This window comes from Poecilia reticulata, linkage group LG16, assembly GCF_000633615.1.
Source record: "Poecilia reticulata strain Guanapo linkage group LG16, Guppy_female_1.0+MT, whole genome shotgun sequence".
In the NCBI taxonomy this organism is placed as follows: domain Eukaryota; kingdom Metazoa; phylum Chordata; class Actinopteri; order Cyprinodontiformes; family Poeciliidae; genus Poecilia; species Poecilia reticulata.
In genome coordinates, this window is record NC_024346.1 from 29,809,422 (window position 1) to 29,830,128 (window position 20,707).

General features: G+C 40.0%; 1 protein-coding gene across 3 annotated transcripts in view; it reads right to left on the bottom strand.

The window, feature by feature from the left end:
* The window catches only part of ascc3 (activating signal cointegrator 1 complex subunit 3), a 368,707-nt gene that overhangs the window by 165,777 nt on the left and 182,223 nt on the right, over window positions 1-20,707 (bottom strand). For all 3 annotated transcript variants that reach the window (XM_008432855.1, XM_008432856.2, XM_008432857.2), the window contains 2 exons: window positions 8,386-8,562; window positions 8,070-8,141 (listed from right to left, as the gene is read on the bottom strand). In XM_008432855.1, the coding sequence (XP_008431077.1) occupies window positions 8,070-8,141; window positions 8,386-8,562 (249 nt within the window). The remainder of the gene's footprint in view (window positions 1-8,069; window positions 8,142-8,385; window positions 8,563-20,707) is intronic.

Here is a 20,707-nt window from a genome sequence, read left to right on the forward strand (position 1 = left end):
TTTTATATATGTGTGGTTTCTTTATTTGTAGATGTGTTATATGCATGTATGTACATATTTCTTTTTCAACAAAAATAAAAAATTTAAACTTATGCCTTGTGCTTGGTGTATTTTTATTTCTGGGTTATTTTTTATAATTTATTAGGGGAGGAGCTTAACCAGGCCTGTAATTATAAAGGTTTAGTGTGTCCAATAAGGAGATATCTACCAACCAATCACATGTAAGTAATGAATTGTGATGTCATTGTTTTTTCATCCAGTGACTGACAATTCACGTGGGTCTCCTGTTGCTATTCACGTTAGGAAGAGTCGTTAAGCTGTTAACAACCCCCCCCCTCCCCTTCACCTCCTCGTAGGATTCCGCATTCGGCCGACGAAACTGCGCTGCCCTGCCAACTGTCGATATCTGTGGCTGACTAGCTCCATTCGCGTCAGAATACAGGGTCAAAAATCCCACTTTTCGTCCAGTGTAATTATTTGGGGTTTTGGGGAGAATGTTGTGGAGAGGTTTAAAGCTGGGTTAGGCTCTAAAACAATATGCAAGGTTTGAACATTTACTTTGAGGAAAGTACAACTGTTATTTGGCCAAATCATAGGTTTGGAATAAGAGAGTATAACTCAGAGAAGAAATTCTCAGCTCAGTTGGTAGAATCTCTCCAAAGGACAATTATTAGCCATCAACTCCACAAATCTGACCTTTATGCAGTAATAGCAGAAAGAAAGCCTTTAAAAAAATCCTGTTTGTAGTTTTCTGAGTCGTTTAGGAACACTGCAAACATGAATGTTTCTTTGCTTAGATAAGACCAAAACTGAAGAGTAGAGATGCACTGATTGCAGTTTCTGGCTGATCGCCAATCTCTACTGATTTTTAGAAAGCTTGATCTGCTGAAAGTCGTTGAGTTGACAACAGTGGGGTGTCTACTGTTAACTGCAAATGTGCAGGAACTAGTGGGCTGGTCTGTCAGTGAAACCTCTCTCACGGCTGAGTGGAAAAGAACAGTGGTTGACTTTTAGACCTTTGCTGAGGTAGATAAGATCGATGGATAAGATCAGCTTCACATGTAAGTATCGACTGAGCACTGATCTTCCAAAATTAAGGAAATTGGCGTATATAAATTGGTGCATCCCTACTGAACAGTGTGGTGTAAAGGCTCTCATACTTCATATGAAGTGTCAAAATTGGCCCAAAATTGGCAACTGCCTCCCCTTCTCAAGACCAGTTTGGGTCAAACTAAGTCACACAGAGCTGTGTGCGGTGTCTTGTGTGATAGGTCAAAAGATTGTAGCTGTGTTTTATGCAGAATTGTGCTCAGATAATAATGTTGCTATTTCACTTCAACTATTCCGTTTCCACTAGCCGGTATTTGTACTTGCAGGTGACATGAATACTTTTTGAGAACATTTATCAGACATGGTGAGGAATTATGTACATTCGTACAACTCTTCATTAAATAACTACAAAGACTGTCAAATAGCTAAAAAAAAAACCTTCCAGGATGGAAACTGCAACATATTTGTTCATGGAGGATGCTGTCTGCAGAACCATGCGCTGTTCTCTCTGGGAACATTTCATTAAACCAAAACAGATGATACAGCAAGGGCATGGTGTCCCGTCAGAGAATCTGTTCTGCATAGGAAAGGAATGCAAATATATATGTTCTGCTAACATAAGAGCATGCTTCGACTGTTCAGCTTTGGATGTAGCATGGGAGAGGCATAAGACTACACATCACCCTGCAAAGATGATGGGAAGATCAGAGCAGAATACAAGACAACTCTACAACTATACCTGCCACAGCAAAAATGGAATGGATTAGATTTAGGCATATTGACGACATAGAATGACCCAACGTTGTAATCAAATCCAAACTAGAATCTGTGGTGAAATGTTTACAGAGGCTTCCCATTGAGTTTGACTTTATTTTGAATGTAGTGTAATAAAAAAATAAACAAAGTTATACACAAACAAAATAAATGCCAAAAAAAGCAAACAAAACAAAAGAACAGTACTAAAGTATATTTCCACATTCAAAGGAGTGGGTAGAAGTATAAAATTATTTTTACACCCACCCCTCTTACATATCACAAAAGTGAGCACACCCCTCACATTTCTGCAGATTTTTAATGATATCTTTTCATGGGACAACACTGACAAAATGACACTTTGACACAATGAAAAGTAGTCTGTGTGCAGCTTATATAACAGTGTAAATTTATTCTTCCCTCAAAATTTCTTCCCTATATAAAGCCATTAATGTTTAAACCAGTGGTCCCCAACCCCCGGTCCGTGGACCAATTGGTACCGGGCCGCGCAAGAAATAATTAAATATTTGTGTTTTATGTATTATTTGAGTTTGGAGGATCTTTTATTTCGAAAATCTTTTAACCGGATTCTCTCGGTTACTTGCGCGTCAACATTGAGTCCACAAGTAGCAAAATGAGTAAAAAGATGTCTTTGGAAAGTCTCTTTGCAAAGGGGAAAAGGCCCAGAGAAGAGACAGGAGAATGGATTTATCCCAGACCGGTAGGCGAGTCCCACACCAAACCCGCTCTAAGTAACATGCGGCGACCGGCTGCTAATACGGCAATGAAGCTTCAAACTGCTTCGCCCCCCAAGCAGGCTGTGCTCAATCAACACATCACTCCCAGATGGGACCGTCTCGTTGCAGAGAAACAAGCTCAGGGCTCCCATTAATAATGACTAACGGGCTCCCGTTAGTCATTATTGTGAGTTAAAATTTTCACGAAAGTAAAATGTTCGTTTTTGTTGCGCATCTTTATCTTATTTTGAAGGAATATGTAAACRTTACCATAGCGACCAGAGTCAGAGCGTTTGGGCAGTGGTCGAGAGGAGATGAGTAGAGCTTGTGAGTCTTAAGTCTGGTTTAGACGGCAAGATTTAAGAATTGTCGGCTGATTCTCCAAACCTCTGTGACCACAGAGCTGATAAAAGTACAACAGGTTGGATGGGTTTGTGTCTCCAGCCACACGGCAGGAACCGATTCCAGTCACGAGCATCCCGATTCCAGAGGATAATCCAGTAAAACCCCCAACATAGTGGGAATTTAGAATAGACAACGGGAGCAGCCGTTCTATTTGCTGCACTATGATTTGGAGGTGAATATTGTTGGGTTCCAGGTGGTGGGGATTAGTGTTTCCTTTTCAGTTCTTCACCAGTCCACCAGGTGGAGCCAGTGGGTCACTCTGCTGGGGAGGGCGTGCCTGCAGGCTCTCAACTATCCACACCTGAGAGGAATCATCGTCTGGAGGAATATATGAGCAGTAGACAGCCAACACTTCCTTGCCAGAGTGTTTGCCAGTTTTTGGTACTCTAGCTCCTCAGTGTGTTTGATCTCCTTCAGGAATTCTTCGAGGCCCTTGGGATTGGTTTCCTCTAGTTCACCAGTCCAGAAGAAACCTTTTCCGTGACGCCTCTGCTGTCTGCTCTGCAGCTCCTCTGTAGGGACATATCTGACCTGCCCACCCTCCAATGTCTGGTCCATCTTCAGCCAGCCTACATCAGCTCTCTCCTCAACCTGGAACCACATACCTCCACCCATCATTCACCACTCGTTTTTCAAGAAAGAACAGAGCTCCCAGCCATTAGTTGTCTCCTTTTTTCACCCCCTGTGAAACCATCTAACCTCTCTCTTCCATTGTATGCAGATGCACCTGGACTCTGACCCGCTGACCTCTCTAGCCGAGCTTCTTTGTTTGATTTTGTATTTTTGCAATAAACATCCTTTTACATCCATCTCTCTGTGAGTGTTTCTGCATGTGGGCAAACAGCAGTAGACCCATCATGACAAATATATGTTTTCAAAGTTAACATTTTTAACTGAATAAACATTATATTAATGACCTTTACATATAATAATAAACATTTCCACATATCATCTCCGATATCCATTGAACTCTCAGTTGCTCATATGTCAGCTGTTTGGGATTCCCCTCTCTTACGTCACCGCGCTTTCTGATTGGCTACCTGTCACATTCAACAGGTTGTATTGTAGTTCCCAGTCAGGGAAAACCCCACAGGCTGTGATAAAAGGGCCAAGACAACCCAAATCGGGCATATTCAGGCTTTAGCGAGAACACCAACATACCCCCCCACCAGGCCGCAACAAAATTTCGAAGTCTTGACCGGTCCGCGATAAGAAAAAGGTTGGGGACCACTGGTTTAAACCACCTACAACAAAAGTGAGTACACCCCTAAAAGACTACACCCGTAACTACACCCAAATTGAGCATTGTCATTTTCCCCACAAAATGTCATGTGACTAGTGTTACTAGGCCGGAGCAGGTGCGTTCAGTTTTGTAGTATAGCTATCACACTCTCTCATATTGGTCACTGAAAGTTCCAACATGGCACCTCAATGCAAAGAACTTTCTAAGAATCTTAAAAGACAAATTGTTGTGCTACATGAAGATAGCCAAGGTTACAGAAGGATTGCTAAAACCTTGGAACTGATCTGCAGCACAGTGGCCAAGATCATCCAGCATTTTTAGCTGGGTCCACTCAGACCAGACCTCGTGTTGATCGTCCAAAGCGTCTGTAATGGAAAATTTTATCATGTGCCCCTCACCCGTCTTGTGTTTTAGATTGTGTCTGATGAGATCATTGTGTCTGCATGATTTTATCATGAGATTGGCCAAGCTGCTTTCCTATAGACTTCCACAGTGTGACGTAACAGCAGAGAATGTCTGTGATCCAGGAGGCAATCGGGGTGATACTTCCTCAACCCAGAATTGAGACTGCATTTCATACATTAAGTAACAACCTCCTTTCCTTAACAATGGACAAATGGCCAGGCCATTGGGGTTGGGTTCCATAGAATTGTTGGTACATCACAATCAGAAATTGAACACCTATTGTTCACCTATTGTTCAATCAAGTCTCTCTTCTCTGACCAGAACCTATAAAAGGAAGCCAGATCCACTGTTGGTCAGAGCAGACTCGACAGACTCCATTGACTCCCTTGTATTTCTGTTCTCACCTTGCAAGGTTTTAATACATTTCTTATTTCTTCTTATCTAGACTCTTGTTAAAGCAATTTTTTTTCCACGACAGCGCCACATCCAAATGCTGTCTTTGAAAGACAGACACAGGAGTGCTGTCAGCATTGCTGCAGAGATTGAAGAGGTGGGAAGTCAGCCTGTCAATGATCAGACCACAAGTTGCACACTACATCAAATTAGTCTGCATGACTGTCACCATAGAAGGAAGCCTCTTCTCAAGTCTGCACACAAGAAAGCCTGCAAACAGTTTGCTGAAGTCATGTCAACAAAGGACATGAATTTCTGGAATCAGGTCCTGTGGTCTGATGAGACCAAGATTAATTTGTTTGGTTCCGATGGTCTCCAGCATGTGTGGCAGCAATCAGATGAGGAGTACAAAGATAAGTGTGTGATGCCTACAGTCAAGCATGGTGGTGGGAATGCCATGGTCTGGTGCTGCATGAGTGCAGCAGGTGATGGGGATTTACCTTTCATAAATTCCAATATGTATTGTGAAATACTGAAGCAGAGCATGATCCCCTCCCCTCTGGAAACTGTGTCACAGAACAGTGTTCCAGCATGATAATGACCCAAAACACACCTCTAAGACGACCACTACTTTATTGAAGAGGCTCAGGGTAAAGGTGATGGACTGGCCAAGTATGTCTCCAGACCTAAATTCAATAGAATATCTTTGGGACATCCTCAAGTGGGAGGTGGAGGTGCGCCAAGTCTTGAATATCTGTCAGCTCTATGATGTCATCATGGAGGAGTAGAAAAGCATTCCAGTGTCAACTTGTGAAGCTCTGGTAAACACCATGCCCAGGAGAGTTCAGGTAGTTTTGGTAAATAATGGTGGCCACGCAAAATATTCAGTCACCATGGCAACATCCTTGTTTGTAGCAATATAAGTATTTATAATAATTATATATTTTATTTAAAACGTGCTTTCAGGACACATAAGGTCATCTTCTAACAAAAATAATACATTTAAAAAAATTAAATAAAATAAATAAATAAAAATGAAGAGATCATGCAAATGCCTGTTTGAACATCATGGCGTTCAGCTGGGATTTAAAGACAGAGAGTCTTTGAGTGGGAATGTGAATGTGAATGTTTATTCTAAATATAGATATTATGTGCATAAGTTGTACATTTACAGAATAAAGATGCTTTCTGTCCATAAGGCACATTCACAAAGCGGGCGGCTCGACTGAAGGATGACTGCAATTGCACCGGTACCGCATGGCTCCTTCTTTAGGTTCTGCTCGGAGCTCCAGGATGATCAGTCTGGATTAATCTAAACAGTAATAAACAGTAACATCATCCTTTTTCAGCAGATCAATATGGTCTCTGATTAAAAGCTCCCTCTGAATCCTTTCACTGTCGATGTTCTCCATCAGAGCCAAAGCTCCACATTTATGCGGCTCATCTTTGCGCAGCTATTTGTGATTGTCTACACACCTTGATGACCTTAAAATAATCAAACCTGTTTGCAGTTAATTTGCTGATCCAACCCTGTTTTCTTTTTTAGTGAGAATGAAATTACCCCATAGATGCATTTCATGTGCTTTGGAGCACAGACCGATACGTTACATCTTTATGGGTCAAAAACTTTGGAAAAGTATTATTTACATTTACATTTTATTGTGCAAACCAGAACTTTCAGTGGAAAAACTAAAGTTCCAGGTCCTTTTATAATGCCATAGAAATATGAGACAGAAACATGGATTATATCTTTATATAAACCTGTCTATTGATTTATAGATTAATAGTTTTACTGGACAGAAATTACAAAGAACAAATCTGGTTCTTAATCAAATCCTAATGAGTCAAATTGAAAGTGTCATGGAGTCATCAGCCTCATGACAATAACACTGACATGAAAAATAATGTTGAAGAAATAAATATATCAAATCTATTTAAAAACATAAATAAGTGATAAATTATTTACTGTTATGGTCTGTAAGATATATTTATTCTCAGTACTAGATGTGATCTAAACAAACACATGACATTTCAACAATATTATTTTACCTTTTATGTGGAAATAGTGTCTGTTTATTCTTGCCATACAGTCCTATGTATTAATTATTGCTCTAAAGGTCTTGCCATACCAGTTTATTCCTCTGTATTTACTTTAGTTTCTTAGTTTGTTCTTACATTTTGTTCTTCATTCATTTCCATTTAGTTTCATTTGATTAGTATTATCTTCTCTTGGTTTATTGCTATGTCCACTTTAGTTTCTTTCCTGTTGCTACATTTATTTTATCATTTATTGACCCTCACCATCACCTGCTGCGCCGCCTAATCGTCATGTGTTTCACATCATGTGTTGATTTTTTTTACTGTTCAGTGTCGGATTCTCTGGTTTTATGCCATAATTCACATCTAGTTCGTCGCTTGGTTTTATGTCCCGCTTCTCCTGTTCGAGTTTTGCGCAATGTGAACGTTGTTTTTTTTTTTAAGCCCCTAAGGTGCAGGGCGGTCGGGAAACGTATCGAAGGGGAAAAGACAGACAGACTTTTAAAACAACGGAAACAATTTCTGCATTCTGATTATTGAAATTTTAAAGTGCTGTGTTGTTGTATCACCCTCGTTTCATACTGGATCACTTACAGCTCCGGTGTTAACGCTATAAAATGAACGCTCTCTATCGTGGAATCACCATGGAGGGATTTCTTTAGTTCTTTATTTAAAAGCGTTCATTTTTCAGAGGGATACACAGTGAGGATGTCGTGATTTTAGCTACCAGWAGCAGGAGAACGGAGCTGCGCCAAGAAGCTAACAGAAGCTAACAAACACTGAATAGAAGAAGAGCTGCCATCGATACAGTTGCAGCCAAGCATGATTTAATATTATACAAGACAGTTTTACCAAGATGCTCAAAGTCTAAACTGGCATTGTTGTGCATTTAAGGTGTAAAGTTTACCTTCGACCAAACGCCCCCCAAAGGCATCCCAGCGCCCCCCTTTCATAAAAATGTCTGCCAGCTGCCTTCCTCTGAACGCCCCCTGGGGGGCGGTACCGCCCACGTTGAGAACCGCTAGTTTAGATTAAAAACAACTCACCTGATGTCCAGCTTTAATCTGCTGCAGAACCTTGCTGTAGCATACATCTTCCATGTCATGAATCTGTTGGATCTGTGCAGAACACAAAACAATAGTGACTGATCTGCTGTTGCTTTAAAAGGTTTCATCTTCATCATAAAAGTGAAGTTTAGGCACATGGAGGTTTCATTTGTGCAGTTTTTAATCTTTACTGTCAATACCAATGATCAAACATAAAAAAATAATGACCATGGAGATAATAATGCAGCTAAAGCCTTGTATCATTACACCAGTATTCTTGGCTCTAAACATGCATACATGATGGCCAACAATTTACCTTGTTGGTGGTTTTGATCCCAACAAAGGTTTGTCCAAGAGGCACAGGTCTGAAGCGGCTGTCAAAGAAGAACAAGCCGATATAGGGGTTGACGTGCAGGAAGGCTGCCACATCCAGGTAGTTTGGCAGGGTGGCAGACAGTCCCAGGATCCTGATCATACTCTGGGTAGACTCCACCTGCCCATCAAACAGTACAGAGTTAAAGCTAGACCAGAGATCTCTACATTCATCCACGTGGACGGAACTAAATCAGGCCTGGGAAGTCTTGAAAGACAAAAAAAAAAAAAAAAAGGTGCTTGTGTATACTTGTAGAAACTGACAACAAATATGGATTCATAAGAATGCTAGAGGCATTCTTATGAATGCCTCTAGCATTATGTATATGTTAGAGTATGCTAACCCTCTAACATACTTTTATTCTGTGGTTCCTAATGTTTTTCACTGTGTTTTATGAGTATGTAAACAATTAATCCCAGGATTTTTGGCATATTCAGGTTTGAAGTTAACTTTTAATTTCATGCACACTGTTGTGAAAATTTTGCATGTTTTATAACTTTAAGTGAATTGTGAGTTTATCAAGAGGATGATATGCTCATAGCATACAAATAAAAAGTTGCTAAAGGAACTGTTTTGCGTTGACCAGAGAGAATTGATTTTTAATCCACAGTGTTTCACATTGATGTGACTTGAGATCAATGCAATGATGTGACTTGACTTTGTGTGCATGTTTAGGACAACTGTTAAAAGTTTGTGTGGAACTTGAATTGTTCAATTGTTTTTCCTTTTCAGACTGGATGAAATATTAACATTTCTGAGCGGCTCAGCCATAGTCCTGACATGAATCTGTGGTAAGAGGCCTTCATACCTCAAACAGTTGGAGCTCATCACCAAACATAAATAAAGAAAATGACAGAAGAAGCTAGAAAAAAGCTGTTCAGCAATTATACAAAGGGTTTGACTGCTGCCTTATCAATGTAGATATTTGAGATTTTCATAAATATTAAAAGGATATGAGTTTTGACTGCCCATTTTTAATAAACTACAAATAAAGGCAACATTTTAAAGAAATTGAGTTCCACATAGCAGTCTGTCTCCATGGCCTCTCCAAACTCCTCCCACGCCCTTAAGCCTCCCTGGTAAGGTCTATTCAGGGGTCCTGGAGAGGAGGGTCCGTCGGATAGTCGAACCTCGGATTCAGGAAGAGCAGTGTGGTTTTCGTCCAGGTCGTGGGACACTGGACCAGCTCTACACCCTCAGCAGGGTCCTGGAGGGTGCATGGGAGTTCGCCCAACCAGTCTACATGTGTTTTGTGGACTTGGAGAAGGCGTTCGACCGTGTCCCTCGGGGGGCCCTGTGGGAGGTTCTCCGGGAGTATGGGGTACCGGGCCCTTTGATACGGGCTGTCAGGTCCCTGTATGACCGGTGTCAGAGTCTGGTCCGCATTGCCGGCAGTAAGTCGGGCTCGATTCCGGTGAGAGTTGGACTCCGCCAAGGCTGCCCTTTGTCACCGATTCTGTTCATTACTTTTATGGACAGAATTTCTAGGCGCAGCCGAGGTGTTGAGGGGATCCGTTTTGGTGGCCTTAGGATCGCATCTCTGCTTTTTGCGGATGATGTGGTCCTGTTGGCTTCATCGGAACGTGATCTGCAGCTCTCACTGGAGCGGTTCGCAGCCGAGTGTGAAGCGGCCGGGATGAGGCTCAGTGCCTCCAAATCCGAGGCCATGGTCTTGAGCCGGAAAAGGGTAGAGTGCCTTCTCCGGGTCAGGGGGGTCGTCCTGCCTCAAGTGGAGGAGTTTAAGTATCTGGGGATCTTGTTCACGAATGAGGAAAGAAGGGAACGGGAGATCGACAGGCGGATTGGGGCAGCGTCTACTGTGAAGCGGGCGCTGTACCGGTCCGTCGTGGTGAAGAGAGAGCTGAGCCAAAAAGCGAAGCTCTCGATTTACCGGTCGATCTACGTTCCCACCCTCATCTATGGTCATGAGCTTTGGGTCATGACCGAAAGAACGAGATCACGGGTACAAGTGGCCGAAATGAGTTTCCTCCGCAGGGTGGCTCGGCTCTCCCTTAGAGATAGGGTGAGAAGCTCGGTCATCCGGGAGGGACTCAGAGTAGAGCCGCTGCTCCTCCACGTCGAGAGGAGCCAGTTGAGGTGGCTCGGGCATCTGGTAAGGATGCCTCCTGGACGCCTCCCTGGTGAGGTGTTCCGGGCACGTCCCACCGGGAGGAGGCCTCGGGGAAGACCCAGGACACGCTGGAGGGATTACGTCTCTCGGCTGGCCTGGGAACGCCTTGGGATTCCCCCGGAGGAGCTGGAAGAAGTGGCTGGGGAGAGGGAAGTCTGGGCCTCCCTTCTGAAGCTGCTGCCCCYGCGACCCGACCCCGGATAAGCGGAAGAAAATGGATGGATGGATGGATGGATGGATGGAGTTCCACATGATTGTACTATGTCTTTAGAGATGTCCGTTTTATTTCCTGTCAACAAGCATATTGAATGTATTGAATGAAAAAACATGTTAAATTTAAATCTGACAGAGGAATTAACATTTCTGGACTTAACCATATATGTATGTGAAAAAAGGTGATGCAGTGCATCGCTGACTGAACAAAAGCTTCACTCTGAAAGTTCCCCATCACCTCCTTCACACACAAGCTGCATTAAAAACTGCAGCTGTAACAGGTCCAATCAGCATTCAGTCCTGTGAGAATAAAAGCTGGAGTAAGGGAGCGTTTGATTAACATGTTTCTTCCTGCTGAAATAATCAGCTTGGTATACTCCACCTGCACATGATGAACAATGAATTCAATTCAAATACATAAATAAAACATCATGCTCCTTCTTAGGAGTGAAGAAGGTTTAACACAAAGTGTAAAATATTTAAATTCTACAGCCAAAGCAATCATGTAATAAGCCACTATTGTTTTGGAGAAAACAGACACACAATAATGTACAGTAGAATAAACTTGAGAGTTAACCATACACTTCAGAATAACATCATTTTTGGGTGCCATTATCCTGCCCGCGTAGAAAGCTTCAGAAGTTTAAAAGAGAAGCCTACCTTCTGTCAGATGACTGTGACATGAACAGCTAATAAAAACAAGGCTAAAAGCACTTTCTGTGTAAGCTATGTCAAAAGCATGGGCTCATTGAAGAGAGGTTTGGGCTTTATATCTTTAGAAATTACAAGCATTTCCAAGGCTACAAAACCTCGGAATTGGCTTAATAACTCCAATAAAAAATTTAACACTGTTTTTACAGAAATCCCACTTTTTTTCTGTCAAAGTAGGTTTATATTAATGATTGATTGTACATTTTATTGTGTTTTCATTTAATTTCTTCAAGCACATTTACCACTACTGCTGTGAAAACGCAGTTGTTGTTTACTCTGTTTTCCCTGTTTATGCTTTCCTGTCACACTGAAATTACTAGGATTTTCTGGTAGAAATAAAAAAATCATATTTATATCAATAATGGGAAATCATCAAAGTCGTGAAAGACATGCTCTGGGAAAAGCAGTAGCAACACAGGAATAAATGTACATTTTTTGATGCTTTAATCTGACACAAAAAAACTGGAGATGAGAATAACTTTTCAGATACATAATGTAGACTAGCCAAACAGAATTTTAGAAACGATTTAGGAACTCTGGCCTACTAAGCTCATGTACACTGGCATCCTCAAAGCTACAAATCACAACACTGACTCTGTTTCTGCTAGAGCTGAAAAGTAAGTGACTGACAGGCAATGAATAACATTGTGAACAAAAACAGGATTTATAATGGTTTTTGAGATAAGTACATCTATTTTAGTCATGCGTAAGATGATCTTCCTTTGATGTGCCATGTGTGAATTATGCTGGTGTTACTATTGCAAAAACATTGATGTTTCAGCAGGGTTGTTGAAATACAACTTTTACTGAAAAAAAATTATCAGTATGCAATAAAAAAAATGCAGGCATAATTTGTGCTAACAGCTGTATTGCTAAGTGCAAGCACTGTGTCGGTGCTTGCATTGACAGTGCTTGCACTTATACAGTATTTGTAGACATCTGTTCTAGCTACAGGCCTGGTCTTATCCTACATATTGGCTTGTAAAACTATATTGAATCAGGGGTGTTTTATTTTGTTGATCTTTCCAGGTCAACTGCACTTAATAACCTAAGAATGTTTCAACTTACCTTTTTTAGGCTTTATATAACGTTATGTTATTCCCTCATCAAACACATACCTGGAGTGTATGAAAAACAAAGACTCATCTGACATAATCAAATGCCTTCTCCACATAGAGGGAGATTACAGTTTCCAAAGTATTGCCTTGATGGATGACAGATGCTTTTCCAAATGATGGGTCAATACATTAGAAATAATTTTAGTCTCTGTATTTAATGAAGGCATTGGGTAGTATGAGGAACCATCCAAATTATCTTTGTCCTGTCCAGGGGTGAAAGTAGGCGGGTACGGTCGGGTACTGCATACCCCTAAAAGATTTAGAGGGGGTACGCAGTACCTGCAAGAGAGGCGAGCGGCTGTCTACTGGGAAAAATCAGTGGGTTCACTGTGCAGCTGTGAGTGCACCCACTAAACAGCCTGATTAGTTTATCAAGAGCAATTAAAAAATCGACTTAATCAGTTAATAAATCACTTTTTTTCCATTTCATATTATTTCTGAGTGAAAAGGTGCGAGTGGTTTTGAGTTGATCACCTGTTTGGGTTGTTTTACCTTTGTTTACCTTTCCTGTGGCACTTTACAGCTGCTGAAATTTCAGAACGTTCAATAAACGACAAATTTGGACTAATGATCTCGTTTGTCTGTGACTATACATCATTTACAACAATCATCAAACACGGTAAATATGTTTCAGACAAATGGCTTCTGCGATAATTATGTGAAATTAAATTAATTGTCTAATATATATATAAAAAAAAGTTTGGGCATCTTGCTTTGAGCCGAGAGTCAGAGAGGCTTTTCCTCTATCAAACTTGTTTTTGCCTCTTATTTAGTGGAAATATTGATGTTGAAGAGACTTTCTCCAAAATAACCTTTTTCAACCTTTATAACTTGTTGAGATGCTTTCATTAATCAAGACTTTAGAATTAATTCATTTGACATTGGTGTATTGTGAACGTATTTAATGAGCTCTTACAGTGCCTTCCTGCATGACTGAAATACGGTGTATGTGTTATAGAAGCTCTTACTAAATTAGAATTGATAATTCAAAATTGAATAGCTTAGATCAATATCAAGGCCATGTTTATTTGCATACTTCTAAATTTCCTGCATCACTTCTAAATTTTAAATTATGCTGAGTTACAGTTGGATGTAATTGTCATCACTGAGAAAAATTTGGTTAAAAGTACTATAAAATTCAGATAAAATTTGAAATTTTTTTTGAATTCTTAACAAAAAACATAAATAAAAGCAATAGAAGCAGTTTTGAAAAATGTCAGGATAATGGTAATAACTATTAATGGTATGAAGAATATTTAATTACTGTTTTCTTTTGAGCTAAATTATAACAAAAATATTACTGGTTGTCTTGAAGCATGGCATTATCACAAGGATGCTTTGTGTAAAATTGAACACTATTAAATCAATTAAATATTTTACATATGCATTTGAATAACCAACTTCTGAAGCTGGAAATACTACATTTAGTTTAAATTTTGAATGATTTTTTGTAGGTGACCGTTTAATTTTGTTAGAGGTGTTGATTCCATAATCGGTTAAACCTGACACATCTTAGGGTGAATCTTAACGCATTTCTATTTTTCTTTTTCTTTGAAACTCAGAGACTGAGGCAGTGGACCTTATCTGAGCCGCTCCAGTGACCCTGAGCCTGGCTGAAACGAAAAAAAAAAACAGAGAAAACTCTTGATATACATCGCAAGCTACAGAAAATAAATGTAATTTATAATTACAGTGGGGAAAATAAGTATTTAGTCAGTCACCAATTGTGCAAGTTCTCCCACTTAAAAAGATGAGAGAGGCCTGTAATTGACATCATTGGTAGACCTCAACTATGAGAGACAAAATGTGAAAAAAAATGAGAAAATCATTTTGTCTGAATTTTAAAGAATTTATTTGCAAATAATGGTGGAAAATAAGTATTTGGTCACCTACAAACAAGCAAGATTTCTGGCTGTCACAGACCTGTAACTTCTTTTTTAAGAGGCTCCTCTTTCCCCCACTCATTACCTGTATTAATGGCACCAGTTTGAAGTCGTTAACAGTATAAAAGACACYTGCCCACAACCTCAAACAGTCACACTCCAAACTCCACTATGGTGAAGACGAAAGAGCWGTCGGAGGACACCAGAAACCGAATTGTAGACCTGCACCAGGCTGGGAAGACTGAATCTGCAATAGGCAAGCAGCTTGGTGTGAAGAAATCTACTGTGGGAGCAATAATCAGAAAATGGAAGACCTACAAGACCACTACTAATCTCCCTCGATCTGGGGCTCCATGCAAGATCTCAGCCCATGGGGTCAGAATGATCACAAGAACGGTGAGGAAAAATCCCAGAACCACAAGGGGGAATCTAGCGAATGACCTGCAGAGAGCTGGGACCAATGTTACAAAGGCTACCATCAGCAACACACTACGACGCCAGGGAATCAGATCTTGCAGTGCCAGACGTGTCCCCCTGCTTATGCCAGTCCATATCCAGGCACGTCTGAAGTTTGCTAGAGAGCATTTGGATGTTCCAGAAGAGTATTGGGAGAATGTCATATGGTCAGATGAAACCAAAGTAGAACTATTTGGTAAAAACACAACTCGTCGTGTTTGGAGGAAAGTGAATGCGGAGTTGCATCCAAAGAACACCATACCAACTGTGAAGCATGGGGGTGGCAAGATCATGCTTTGGGGCTGTTTCTCTTCAAAGGGACCAGGACGACTGATCCGTGTACATGAAAGAATGAATGGGGCCATGTATTGTGAGATTTTGGGTGCAAACCTCCTTCCATCAGCAAGGGCAATGAAGATGAAAAGTGGCTGGGTCTTTCAGCATGACAATGATCCCAAGCACACTGCCAGGGCAACAAAGGAGTGGCTTCGTAAGAAACATTTCAAAGTCCTGGAGTGGCCTAGCCAGTCTCCCGATCTCAACCCCATCGAAAACCTTTGGAGGGAGTTGAAAGTCCGTGTTGCCCGCCGACAGCCCCAAAACATCACTGCTCTAGAGGAGATCTGCATGGAGGAATGGGCCAACATACCAGCAACAGTGTGTGCCAACCTTGTGAAGACTTACAGAAAACGTTTGATCTCTGTCATTGCCAACAAAGGATATACAACAAAGTATTGAGATGAACTTTTGTTATTGACCAAATACTTATTTTCCACCATTATTTGYAAATAAATTCTTTAAAATTCAGACAAAATGATTTTCTCAAATTTTTTTCACATTTTGTCTCTCATAGTTGAGGTCTACCTATGATGTCAATTACAGGCCTCTCTCATYTTTTTAAGTGGGAGAACTTGCACAATTGGTGACTGACTAAATACTTATTTTCCCCACTGTAAGTGAGCAAAAGGTGGCACACACTTCTTTTTTCTTAATTTACTTTGTGTTTCTTTTACTCTAGCAGTGCTGCTTCCTGTGGTCTGACGGGGACCATGGGCGCGGGGTTTTGTGGGTTCAGGGCCGTGTGAGGAGGTGATGAGATGGGTTCTTCGCTTCTGGTCATGTGGCCTGGGCTCCGGGGCCCCTGGGATTTCCCTCAGTCTACAGGTTGGAGACAAAATGGCCGCCAACAAAACTTGGTAGTTTTTAATGGTTTTTCTTTAATTATCAAATTGTGTGATGCCACTTTTTCTCACCTTAGTTTATTTACAGCACATTCAYRGTCTACTGCCTTTGCATTCTGACCTAAGCTTTTTGATCCCCAAGATAAGTTAATGGTACAAGTGAAGGATTGATGCAGGAAGAGTGTTAGGACTCTCTGCAGTTTACAGAAATGTTTTGTTTGCCTGAATGATTATCACTCCGTTTGTCCCACATCTGGCTAATGTATTTCTCTCCTCCAGCAAGACAAGAATTGAAAAAGGATAAAAGTATGGTAATAATAGGTAATTCCCTGATTTACACAAGCACAATCTACCACGCTTCAACTACAAAGGAGGATAGTCTAAATACCATTTGGCTCAAATTACTGTGGCTATAAACATCACAAAGCTACCGTATAAGGACTTCTATTTCAAGTAATGATTTAGGTTGACTTTGACTCCATTTTAAATCTTAGGAAAATTTATTCTATGGAACATTACTGAACCAATAACACAAAATTCTGGGTTTACTGCACATATTTTCAAATGACTATTCAGTTCTTTCACTTAGGTGTGCAGATTGTACCAGCATCTGTAAACACCCCGTTTTAATTACATCCATCTGTTATAGTTAGCACTGAAAGACAATTTGGTCTAAATGATTTGCGTGGAGTTTCCTGGGAGTTTCTGTAGCGAAACACTATACAGTGCTCTGTTACAGAAACAGGGGGAGATGCATTGAATTAATCTAAGCAAGCAAATTGTGAGTTAATCTCATCTACTAAGAAATGTTCAGTTTTGAGCTAACTATTAGTTTTCAGCAAAATATAAAAGGAGGTGAAATCAAAATTCACTAATGTCTTAAGGTGTATCCATTTAACATGGGCTAACTATTTGGATGAGTTTCTAAAATAATACTGAGCATTCTGAATTGAATACATTAAAATGATATCACATGTAAAATAGATGAAAAAAAAATAGTTTCTTAAAAAATGGAAGGGATTGTTTGATTGCTGCATCTCTCTTGCTATAATTCGAAATAATAGATTGTTTAACCAAGTCATGCAGAAAGGTCTAACCTGAACATTTAGATCATTTAATAAATTTAAATGATCTAAGAGGCCGGCTGGAGGCCCTGGAGGACCGGACGGAATACTGGGGAGCTCAGACGGCTTCTCACCGGCAGCGGACTTGGGGAGCTCGGGCGGCTGTTCAATGGCAGCGGGCTCTGGAAGCTCGGGGGGCTGCTCCACTGCAGTGGCAGGAAACTCGGACGGCTGCTCCACTGTAGCAGCGAGGGCTACAAAACCCCAGCACAGGGACTGGAATGGGGGCTGGAACTGGTGGAGGTGTGGCAGACGTTGGAGCCGGTGGGGCTGGCTTCGATCTTGCCGCCAGCTCCGCCTTTACTGTCTGCAACTCCTGCTCAACCTCTTTGAAAAAATCCACTAAGTCCAGCTGAGGAAGGAGCAGGATCCACCTGTCAAGCAGGATTGCCATACGTGTGGCTGCGTTGAGCCTGCTGAACGCGCATACAGCTTGGCCATTTCGTCATCGCATTTCCTGATCTCCCTTCAGGACGTAACAACGGTCCGCTGGGTCCATGATGTAAATTGCCATCCTCACCGGTGTGGTCGGATCCTACTGTCATAAATGGTGTGGTGGTTGGTGGTGAAGAGAGACGCAGGTAGACCCAGGATGTAGATGAAATGGTGAATTTATTGATGAAGATGCTCAAACAGTCAAACCAGGTGGCACGGCAGAGAATTAGCACACAGCTAATACCGGTAGCAACTGATAGAGGACTCATACACGAGATCTGACGCCGACACAGGACTTAACCGGTTCTACTGTGAGGACTGACAGACTGACACTGACAAAAACGTACATTAGACAATAGACATGGACCCGATGAGGAACACAGACAACAGGAGGGACTAAATACACTGGGAGGTAATCAAGGAAACGAGACACACCTGGGAAACAACGGGGAAGACGCAGAGACACACAGGAAGGAAACTGAACACAAAAAACCCTAAAAATAAATACACAGAAACACGGACCATAACAGTTACTTACTTTAAGCATTTATTTAACTATTATTAAGAGGAGGTTTCCCATCGGGCTGCGCAGGCTCTACATCTGGACACACGCAGAAACTGATTTGACGTTGATTGGTCTTGCTATAACAAAGACTGATCTGATTTGATTTTATGATCTCATTAGAAGTCAATCTTACTGCATTTTTATGCTTATTTACTCATTTGATTTTATTAGTATCAATACATTTCAACTATGCTCCCTTTTATACTCAGTCATTTTATCTTATTAATCTCATTATATTTCTATCGGATTGCATGTAACGCTTATTTACTCTATTGGTTTGAAATTTTATCATTGTATTCGTTTTGGATTCTATACCGTTAAATACTCATTAACTCTTAATCGATAAATGTATTTAAAGATGAATTATCTAAACAAAACTGGGAGTCAGTATTAAAAGAAAATGACATGGATAAAGCATATGATAATTTTCTGAATATTTTTAAATCATTATATGAGAAAAATTGTCCGAATGTAGAGTCTATTTCTGCAAATAAATATTCTGAAACTCCATGGATCACAAAGGGATTGCAAAATGCCTGTAAAAAAAGAATAAGTTATATAGAGACTTCATAACGCATAGATCCACTGGGGCAGAAAATAAATACAAGAAATATAAGAACAAATTGACTGCTGTTTTAAGAATAGCAAAACAAGATTATTATAGTAAACAGTTGGACAGAAATAAAAAAAATATTAAAGGTATCTGGAATATTTTAAACAGTGTTATTAGAAAAAACTCCAAACATGTTAGTTATCCACAATACTTTACAAACAATGGAGATAAACATTTAAATAACATGGAAGAGATAGTTCATAATTTTAATAACTACTTTGTAAGTGTGGGCCCTAAATTGGCTGAGGACATCCCGCAGCCCACAGGACATGAAATACTAAATKATGTATTAGTTAGAAATCCAGATTCCATGTTTCTTACAGCAGTGGAGGAAAATGAGATCATATAGTACATAAATGTGAAAATAAAAGGTCAACTGATTATGACGGTATCGATATGTTAATAATTAAGAAGGTGATTGTGGAAATTATTCAACCACTAACATATATCTGTAACCTGTCAATTCAAACAGGAATATTTCCACAAAAAATGAAAATTGCKAAAGTCATCCCACTAYATAAATCTGGGAATAGACATGATTTCACAAATTACAGGCCTGTTTCATTACTTCCACAATTTTCCAAAATTGTGGAAAAAATATTTGTTGTTAGATTAGAAAGATTTATTAGTAGACATCATCTACTGACTGAAAGTCAGTATGGATTTAGGCCACAAAGATCCACAGCGATGGCAGTTCTGCATTTAAAGAAGAGGTGACCAGTGCATTAGATAAAAAGAAACATGCTGTTGGGGTGTTTATTGATTTAAAAAAAGCATTTGATACAATTGATCATGACATACTCCTCAGAAAACTTGAGTGTTATGGTCTAAGAGGAGTAGTATTGCATTKGATGAAAAGTTATCTCAGCAATAGGCAACAATTTGTGCAGTTGGGTGATGTCCAGTCCTCATGCATGGACATTGTTTGTGGTGTTCCCCAGGGATCAGTATTGGAGCCAAAATTGTTTATTTTGTATATAAATAATATATATAAGGTCTCCAAGAGACTTAACTTTGTACTATTCGCTGATGATACAAACATATTTGGTACGGGTGAAAATTTACGACAGTTGTTGCTTGAAATGAATCTAGAGTTATATAAACTGAAAGAGTGGTTTAAAATTAACAAATTGTCGCTAAATTTAGATAAAACAAAGTTTATGTTGTTCGGTAAGTGTAAAGAGAAGAGTGATTTACAAATAAAAATGGATAATATCACTGTTTAGAGAGTGACTGAAATTCGGTTTTTGGGAGTACTGATTCAAAATAAGATCTGTTGGAAACCTCACATAAAATATGTCCAATCTAAAATTGTAAGAAGTATTGCAGTTCTTTCTAATGCTAGAAAATATTTCAACTCCTCTGCCCTATATATTATGTACTGTTCACTTATCTTACCATATCTATGTTACTGTGTGGAAATTTGGGGCAACACTTACAGAACGTCACTTCAATCAGTATGTACATTACAGAAAAGAGCCATCCGTTTAGTTCATAACGCTGATTTTTATTGTCATACCCACAATCTATTCATAGATTCTTATATACGGAAACTCACTGACTTGGTAGAGTTTCAAACTGCACAGATTATGTTTAAAGTCAGAAACAAAATATTACCAGAAAATATTCAAAAATTATTTTCTGATAGAGTGGGGGGATATGACTATAGAGAAAACCTCAATTTCAGAACTTTTGAAGGCTCGAACAACAATGAAAATAATGTGCATTTCTGGTGTTGGTGTGAAGATCTGGAATAAACTCTCTAAAGAGCTGAAGCAAAGTCCAAGCATGAGATATTTTAAGAAAGGTCTCAAAATAGCTATTATTCAAAGGTA